Raw genomic sequence first — 9,095 nt, forward strand, 5'->3', positions numbered from 1 at the left:
TCTCTCTCTGCCTCTCTCTCTCTGCCCCTCTCTCTCTGCCCCTCTGTCTCTCTGCCTCTCTCTCTGCCTCTCTCTCTCTGCCCCTCTCTCTCTGCCTCTCTCTCTCTGCCCCACTCTCTCTGCCCCTCTCTCTCTGCCCCTCTCTCTCTGCCCCTCTCTCTCTGCCCCTCTCTCTCTGCCTCTCTCTGCCTCTCTCTGCCTCTCTCTCTGTCTCTCTCTCTGCCTCTGTTTCTCTCTCTGCCTCTCTCTCTCTCTCTCTCTCTCTCTCTCTCTCTCTCTGCCTCTCTCTCTCTGCCCCACTCTCTCTGCCCCTCTCTCTCTGCCCCTCTCTCTCTGCCTCTCTCTCTCTGCCTCTCTCTGCCTCTCTCTGCCTCTCTCTCTGTCTCTCTCTCTGCCTCTGTCTCTCTCTCTGCCTCTCTCTCTCTCTCTCTCTCTGTCTCTCTGCCTCTCTCTCTCTCTCTTGCCTCTCTCTCTGGCATGTGGCAACTGTCTGATGTTCTCAGCATGGCATTTTCTGTGTGTGTGTGTGTGTGTGTGTGTGTGTGTGTGTGTGTGTTATATTCCTGAGGCAGTGAATGATAATAACTGTGCACTAAGTATAAGGAAGCACTCATCATCGCTCATCTATGGAAACACAAGTGAACAAAGTACCTTCTATTTATAGCTCAACCATACATTACATGTCAGGGTATATATATATTGGCCTTTTACTAATTCAGAGAATAGATTTCCTACTAGTGGAAGCCTCTGTATTCTACCCCATGCCTTTCAAAAAAATGACTCAATGGTCAAATATACTAAATTATCTGCTATATACATACCTGTACGTTTTATATACTGTAGATATTCATGTCATATGATATCTTCTGTGCGTCCTATAGGGACTTTGCCTATGTGGCGAGAGACAAAACCACGCGGGTGTTGAAATGTCATGTGTTTCGATGTGATACCCCTGCAGAAGCCATAGCAACGAGTCTCCACGAAATCTGTTCCAAGGTGAGTTGGGCCTGCCATTTCAGACAGAGATGAAGTAGACTCAGACACGCAGTACACGCTCACATACATGTCCTGTCTTTTCACAGAAGTCTATCTTCACTGTGAAATGTTACTGACATTGAGTTTGCCTATTCAAGTGGAAGAGATAGAAGGAAGCATTGTGATCCTGCTTACAGTATGTGTACCCCTAGCAGTACCACTCTCTGTCCCAGGGCAGTTGGCAGTTTTTAATGTGGGGTGTTAATCCTGTCAGGGTTAGGGAGGTGCTAGCCCTGGAAGGTGTGTAACTGAGTCCGAATGTCCTGCTCCTTTATCATACTGTAAAACAATCCCCTGACTACTGTTTCAGACATTGACAACTCAGGCAGGGTCTGTAGGGTTCAGACCATACATGACCTTGAGAAGAGCACTTGACTCAACAAAATGAAGAATATTAGTCTGGCGAGGATGATCTACAGTTCGGTCAAGAGATGGTGACCTACTTTGAAAAGAGTCACCACATCTTTTCTTAGTGTTTCTCAGCTCTTAATCAATCATTTGTTGGTTTAGCAGTCCCAGACAGAATGAAAAGAACAATCCGGGCCCCAAACACAGTGACTAATTTGCGGGTGTGCGTCAGTAAATCAGTGTCTCACTCCACGTTGTCTATTTAAACACAGTTCCTACTGCAGAGGGGGAACTTACTGGCCTCGGACTCTGCTGTTGTGCAGTGCAACGAGTGTGTGTATTTGAGCGTGTGTGTGTGTGTTCCCCTGTGAGCAGAGAGTTGCAGACTTTGATTAATGACTCCTACAATGAATCAACTATCTCAAACAGGGAGTGCACCACATTGCAGTGCCCTCTGCATTATTGTTGAGGAGGGATGCTGCTCTACATCAGTAAGAAAGGAGGAAGAGATGGAGAAGAGAACATGGAGTGATACATTTATTAGAAATATTTCTCCATTTTAGTTCAAAGAACACTTGTCCTTCTTAGTTTGGAGTTGAAACACTTTGAAGGTTCTTTAACTCTACCCCTTCATCCCCCCTGTTTTAACCCCTCTCTTCCCCTGTCTCTGACTCTCCCTCTCCCTCCTCCTATTTTTCCCTCTCTCTCGCTCCTCCACTCGTCTCCAGATCATGGCTGAGAGGAAGAGTGCCAAAGCTGCTGCCGGCAGCTCATCCCAAACAGGCTCCGATGTTCCTCTCCAGGGTAGGAGTTTGGTGACCCACACACATACAGTAGTACTGATATCTGTTTAGGGAATTGGAGTTGAGCGTTAAAGGGATACTTCAGGATTTTGGCTGTTAGACCCTTTAACTACTTCCGCAGAGTCAAATGAACTCGTGGATACTATTTGTATGTCTCTGTGTCCAGGATGAAGGGAGTAAGAGGTAGTTTCACATGCCAATTCTAACTAGTGTTAGCGCAATGACTGGAAGTCTATGGGTATCTGCTAGAATTATTTTCAATGACATCCACATTTTGTTACATTACAGCCTTATTCTAAAATGGATGAAATATTTTTTTCCCTCATCAGTCTACACACAGTACCCCATAATGACAAAGCAACAACAGGTTTGTAGACATTTTTGCCAATTTAAACAAAGAAAAACTGTAAATAACACATTTACATAAGTATTCAGACCCTTTACTCTGTACTGTGTTGAAGCAGCTTTGGCAGCGATTACAGCCTTGAGTCTTGGGTATGACGCTACAAGCTTGGCACCCCTGTATTTGGGGAGTTTCTCCCATTCTTCTCTGCAGATCCTCTCAACCTCTGTCAGGTTGGATGGGGGAGCGTTGCTGCACAGCTATTTTCAGATCTCTCCAGAGATGTTTGATCAGGTTCAAGTCCGAGCTCTGGCTGGGCCACTCAAGGACATTCAGAGACTTGTCCCGAAGCCACTCCTGCATTGTCTTTTTATATACACTACCGTTCAAAAGTTTGGGGTCACTTAGAAATGTCCTTGTTTTTGAAAGAAAAGCCTTTTTTTGCCCATTAAAATAACATTAAATTGATCAGAAATACAGCGTAGACAGTGTTAATATTGTCAATGACTATTGTAGCTGGAAACGGCTGATATTTTAATGGAATATCTACATAGTTGAGACTAGAGTTTCTCAAACTAGACACTCTAATGTACCTGTCCTCTTGTTCAGTTGTGCACCGGGGCCTCAGTTGTGCACCGGGGCCTCAGTTGTCCACCAATGCCCCAGTTCATCAAAGCGAGATTCATACAGAAAGGGTTTGTCGTGATCAATGTGGAAGAACTTGACTGGCCTGCACAGAGCCCTGACCTCAAACCCATCGAACACCCTTGGGATGAATTGGAACGCCGACTGCGAACCAGTCCTAATCGCTCCAACATCAGTGCCCAACTTAATGCTCTTGTAGCCGAATGGAAGCAAGTCCCTGCAGCAATGTTCTAGTGGAAAGCCTTCCCAGAAGAGTGGAGGCTGTTATAGCAGCACAGGGGTGACCAACTCCATATTTAATGCACATGATTTTGGAATGAGATGTTCGACGAGCAGGAGTCCACATACTTTTGGTCATGTACTATATCTGCTAGCATAGATACCCATAGACTTCCAGTCATTGCACTAACGCTACTTAGCAATTGCGCTAGCGCTAGTCAGCAACTTCCTTCAAACTACACGCAACTCATTGCCAAAATCTCGAGGTAACCCTTTTAACGCCCATTCTATATTTCATGTGTGTTTCACTGCAAATGAAAAAAATGCCCCTTATGAATCCAGAACTGGACTGCAAACACGTGTTAATGAAAAAGATTGCCGTGCTGTGTTCACTTCCTGAATTATGCTGACAACAGTACAAGGTCTCATAACACAGGACAAAACCTTTCTCACATCGTGGTGTTAATGCTATTCCACATTTTCCACTCCACTACGCCGCAACACATATCCATCCTCCTTTTCATGCAAAGTTAATTAATGATAGATGATTTCAAAAAACAACACATCCCGTAACTTGGCTTTGAGGCAGGATCTGCTGACTGCAGTGGAAACACCTTTGTTCTGTGCATAGAATAAAAGTCCTACATTGGCTTTGAGCTCGCAGGAGCAGCTGAGCTCATTAAAAGCCAATTAGTGTTGCGTAGCGAGCCCTGACTCTCAGCAACCCCTATTGAGAGATCAAAGCTCTCATTGGGTGAACATCGCTCACTCGCTAGCACGACCAAACTGTCTGCGCACTCTACTTGCCAGATCCCTCCACCATCTCTCCCCTCCTTTAATTCCATCCCTCGTTTCTCCTGACCCTCGGGCAGAGTGTAATAGGAAGTTGGCTAACTCCTGTTCTGTCATTTTCCTGGGGTGTTGGTGTTTAAACCATCTTATCCTCTTCTCTGTGTTAGAGGGAGGGAAGCCCTCCTGCCCCTCAGGCCAGCCTGTAGATAGACATTTGTTTTTCAGTCCCTCTGAAGTTCTGCCCACTTGTATGAATAGCCATCTTCAGTTGTTTTTTTTTTCATATGGCTTAATTAGATGCAACAGCATCTGAAATATTTCAGTCTTCACACAAGTATCTGTATTTTTGCATTTTAGACTAATAAGCCTGTTTGGACATTTGTTTGTCGAGTCTTTGCTCGGATGTGTGTGTGTGTGTGTGTGTGTGTGTGTGTGTGTCTTATGTGTGTATTCTCCCACAGAGTTTCCCATGCCAAAGACTGAGCTGGTGCAGAAGTTCCATGTGCACTACCTGGGGATGACGTCCGTGTCTCGTCCCATAGGTAAGAGAAGTAAGGAAACAACTAACACAGCCGTGCCTAATCACCTGCACCTGTCCCGTTAAACATAATCCATACTCCCGTACACATACTGAAGTTAGAAAACGAATTCAGGTTTCACCTCTCTCTCTCTCTCTCTCTCTCTCTCTCTCTCTCTCTCTCTCTCTCTCTCTCTCCAGGTATGGACATCATCAATGGGGCTATAGAGAGCCTAGTGTCCTCCACAGGGAAAGAGGACTGGACCCCTGTTACTCTGAGTGTAGCAGACGCCACTGTGGCTGTTATCAAGGAGAAGGCACGTAGCATCTTTTCTCCACTTAACTACAGATTATTACTGACTATACCACAGCATCCATTCAGGGTTTTATTTGTTATCCAATAGATTCACCTGTGATCGACATGGACGGAGACTGTTGGTTCCTCCCTCATCATGACAAAAACAATCTACATTTCTATCTGAGTGTTCTCTAATAATCCCGTCTCTTGCCTTCCCCATTGGTCCCCTGGACAGGAAGAAGAGGAGGAGATACTGGTGGAATGCCGTGTGCGTTTCCTGTCCTTCATGGGCGTGGGCCAGGACATCCACACTTTCGCCTTCGTCATGGACTCTGGGAACCAGCACTTCCAGTGCCACGTGTTCTGGTGTGACCCCAACGCTGGCAGCGTGTCTGAGGCTGTCCAGGCAGCCTGTGTGGTGAGCTCACACACATAGCTACAGACAGACAGACGTAGACAGACGTAGACAGACGTAGACAGACAGACGTAGACAGACAGACGTAGACAGACGTAGACAGACAGACGTAGACAGACAGACGTAGACAGACAGACGTAGACAGACAGACGTAGACAGACGTAGACAAACAGACGTAGACAGACATACATAGACAGACGTAGACAGACAGACGTAGACAAACGTAGACAGACAGACGTAGACAGACAGACGTAGACAGACAGACGTAGACAGACGTAGACAGACGTGGACAGACGTGGACAGACGTAGACAGACAGACGTAGACAGACAGACGTAGACAGACGTAGACAGACGTAGACAGACGTGGACAGACAGACGTAGACAGACAAACGTAGACAGACAGACGTAGACAGACGAAGACTGACAGACGTAGACAGACGTGGACAGACAGACGTAGACAGACGTAGACAGATAGACGTAGACAGACGTAGACAGATAGACGTAGACAGACGTAGACAGATAGACGTAGACAGACGTAGACAGACAGACGTAGACAGACGTAGACAGACAGACGTAGACAGACGTAGACAGACAGACGTAGACAGACGTAGACAGACAGACGCAGACAGACAGACGTAGACAGACGTAGACAGACAGACGCAGACAGACAGACGTAGACAGACATAGACAGACGTAGACAGACAAACGTAGACAGACGTAGACAGACAGACGTAGACAGACAGACGTAGACAGACGTAGACAAACAGATGTAGACAGACGTAGACAGACATACATAGACAGACGTAGACAGACAGACGTAGACAGACACAGACAGACGTAGACAGACGTAGACAGACGTAGACAGACGTGGACAGACGTGGACAGACATAGACAGACAGACGTAGACAGACAGACGTAGACAGACGTAGACAGACAGACGTAGACAGACGTGGACAGACAGACGTGGACAGACAGACGTAGACAGACAGACGTAGACAGACAGACGTAGACAGACGAAGACAGACAGACGTAGACAGACGTGGACAGACAGACGTAGACAGATAGACGTAGACAGACGTAGACAGATAGACGTAGACAGACAGACGTAGACAGACGTAGACAGACGTAGACAGACAGACGAAGACAGATGTAGACAGACAGACGCAGACAGACAGACGTAGACAGACGTAGACAGACAGACGCAGACAGACAGACGTAGACAGACATAGACAGATGTAGACAGACAAACGTAGACAGACGTAGACAGACAGACGTAGACAGACAGACGTAGACAGACGTAGACAGACAGACGTAGACAGACAGACGTAGACAGACAGACGTAGACAGACAGACGTAGACAGACGGACAGACGTAGACAGACGTAGACAGACAGACAGACGTAGACAGACGTAGACAGACAGACGGACAGACGTAGACGGACGGACAGACGTACAGACATAGACAGACAGACGTAGACGGACGGACAGACGTACAGACATAGGCAGACAGACGTAGACAGACAGACGTAGACAGACAGACGTAGACAGACAGACAGACGTAGACGGAAAGAAAGTCCAGACATGTCTACATTGTCCACTTATTTTTCACCGTCTATCATTCTATTATATTTTAACAATCTAAACCAGGATGTGGACATGACGGTAGGGTTAGGACTGTGGTTATGGCCAGGGTTAAACCAGGATGTGGACATGATGGTAGGGTTAGGACTGTGGTTATGGCCAGGGTTAAACCAGGATGTGGACATGACGGTAGGGTTAGGACTGTGGTTATGGCCAGGGTTAAACCAGGATGTGGACATGACAGTAGGGTTAGGACTGTGGTTATGGCCAGGGTTAAACCAGGATGTGGACATGACGGTAGGGTTAGGACTGTGGTTATGGTCAGGGTTAAACCAGGATGTGGACATGACGGTAGGGTTAGGACTGTGGTTATGGCCAGGGTTAAACCAGGATGTGGACATGACGGTAGGGTTAGGACTGTGGTTATGGCCAGGGTTAAACCAGGATGTGGACATGACGGTAGGGTTAGGACTGTGGTTATGGCCAGGGTTAAACCAGGATGTGGACATGACGGTAGGGTTAGGACTGTGGTTATGGCCAGGGTTAAACCAGGATGTGGACATGACGGTAGGGTTAGCACTGTGGTTATGGCCAGGATGTGGTCATGATGGTAGGGTTAGGACTGTGGTTATGGCCAGGGTTAAACCAGGATGTGGTCATGATGGTAGGGTTAGGACTGTGGTTATGGCCAGGGTTAGGGTTGAACCAGGATGTGTACATGAAGGTAGGGTAAGGGTTGTGGTTGAGGTAGACTCTGATGTACTTTCCTTCTCTTCCTCCTCTCCTCTTCCTCAGCTGCGGTACCAGAAGTGTCTGGTGGCCCGCCCGCCCTCCCAGAGAGCTAGCTCCTCCTCCCCGCCACCCGACTCGGTGACACGCCGGGTGACTACCAGCGTCAAGCGTGGAGTCCAGTCTCTCATAGACACTCTGAAAACAAAGAAACCATCCTCAGAACTGCCCCAGCAATGACGGACAGCTCGCTGACCACACCCCCAACCCCAGCCTCTGGCTCTGTCACTCACACTATCGCCACAACTACGACCTACAAACACGCCTATCCAATACCAGCCATGGTAACCAACAATGTACATACATGTTAACTTATTACCACTGGGCAGACCAAAGGACGAATGGGGCTGGATAGAGACATCTGCTCAAAATAATAAAAAGTGAAATAATCTGCAGAAGAAGAAGAGGAGGAAGTCCAAGCTTCAGCATGATGAGGTGCTGGTGATTTGTGTCTCCATTGGAACTTTCCATTTACCTTTGAACTCTGCTGTGTCACTTTAGCCAGTCCACTCCTGTCTTCACCTGGCATCACCCCAGTCTTGTGGGGTATTATAACTACTGAGCTCTATGGAGTATTAGACTACTACTGAATAATACTAGACATGCCTGAGAAAAATAACCAATCCCCATTGAGTGCTGGCTTAGTTGCATCAGGAGGTCCATTGACCTCCTTTATCTTCCCTGTTTTCTACTTGTTGGACACAGTGAGAGCAACCCTGTTCCCATCACAGTGCCTAACAGTAGCATTCCAGAATGGGACACACACACATGTCTCTTTAAGACGTCTGTCTCATTGACGTGGAAACGGGACATGCTTATGGGGAAAGCCAAACATCACGGACAAGGCCACTGACCAATCAGCACCATCCAGCTGCTCTACCCGACCTCGTAACCTTTGAACCCCAGACTGCAACAGAGACGTGTCATGTGATGGACTATACAGGCATGATGTAATAACATAGACAAAAAGTAAACAGAACATGGGAACCAATGTATTCCATTCCCTGGCTCGGAGTTCCATCTGGCTCACAAAACAGACTGAACCAATGTCTCATTGGAGGAGGGGTGCGCGATTGTACTATAATTACCCCTCTGATTGTAAAGTAATGATTGTATCCCCGGTTGGAGAGATGTTAGAGATGAGGAGGAATGGGGTGGTGATGGTGCTGCATGTGTCTGTAATCTGAATGTGAGGAGATGGATAGATCGTTATGGGGGAGAGAGGTTACTGAGGAGGGTGTCAATATGGACATAGATGCTCTGCACAAAAGCCCAACCCCACCAGACTATCTATCTATATATATATATGTA

The 9,095-nt window shown here is 47.1% G+C and overlaps 1 protein-coding gene across 2 annotated transcripts in view; it reads left to right on the forward strand.

Annotated features, from left to right (window-relative positions):
- LOC110504904 (amyloid beta precursor protein binding family B member 2) overlaps positions 1 to 8,164 on the forward strand; it is a 62,854-nt gene extending 54,690 nt beyond the window's left edge. Inside the window, exons 9-14 of one of the 2 annotated variants that reach the window (XM_090219566.1) lie at positions 882 to 996; positions 2,112 to 2,187; positions 4,647 to 4,736; positions 4,904 to 5,023; positions 5,240 to 5,418; positions 7,791 to 8,164. In XM_090219566.1, coding sequence (XP_090075692.1) covers positions 882 to 996; positions 2,112 to 2,187; positions 4,647 to 4,736; positions 4,904 to 5,023; positions 5,240 to 5,418; positions 7,791 to 7,964 — 754 coding nt within the window. In that variant the 3' untranslated portion in view covers positions 7,965 to 8,164. The remainder of the gene's footprint in view (positions 1 to 881; positions 997 to 2,111; positions 2,188 to 4,646; positions 4,737 to 4,903; positions 5,024 to 5,239; positions 5,419 to 7,790) is intronic. The other variant, XM_090219567.1, reaches the window with a different exon arrangement.
- The last annotated feature ends 931 nt before the right edge of the window (positions 8,165 to 9,095 follow it).

Source organism: Oncorhynchus mykiss, chromosome 25 (assembly GCF_057628025.1).
Source record: "Oncorhynchus mykiss isolate SJ-2025 chromosome 25, ASM5762802v1, whole genome shotgun sequence".
Taxonomy (NCBI): Eukaryota; Metazoa; Chordata; class Actinopteri; order Salmoniformes; family Salmonidae; genus Oncorhynchus; species Oncorhynchus mykiss.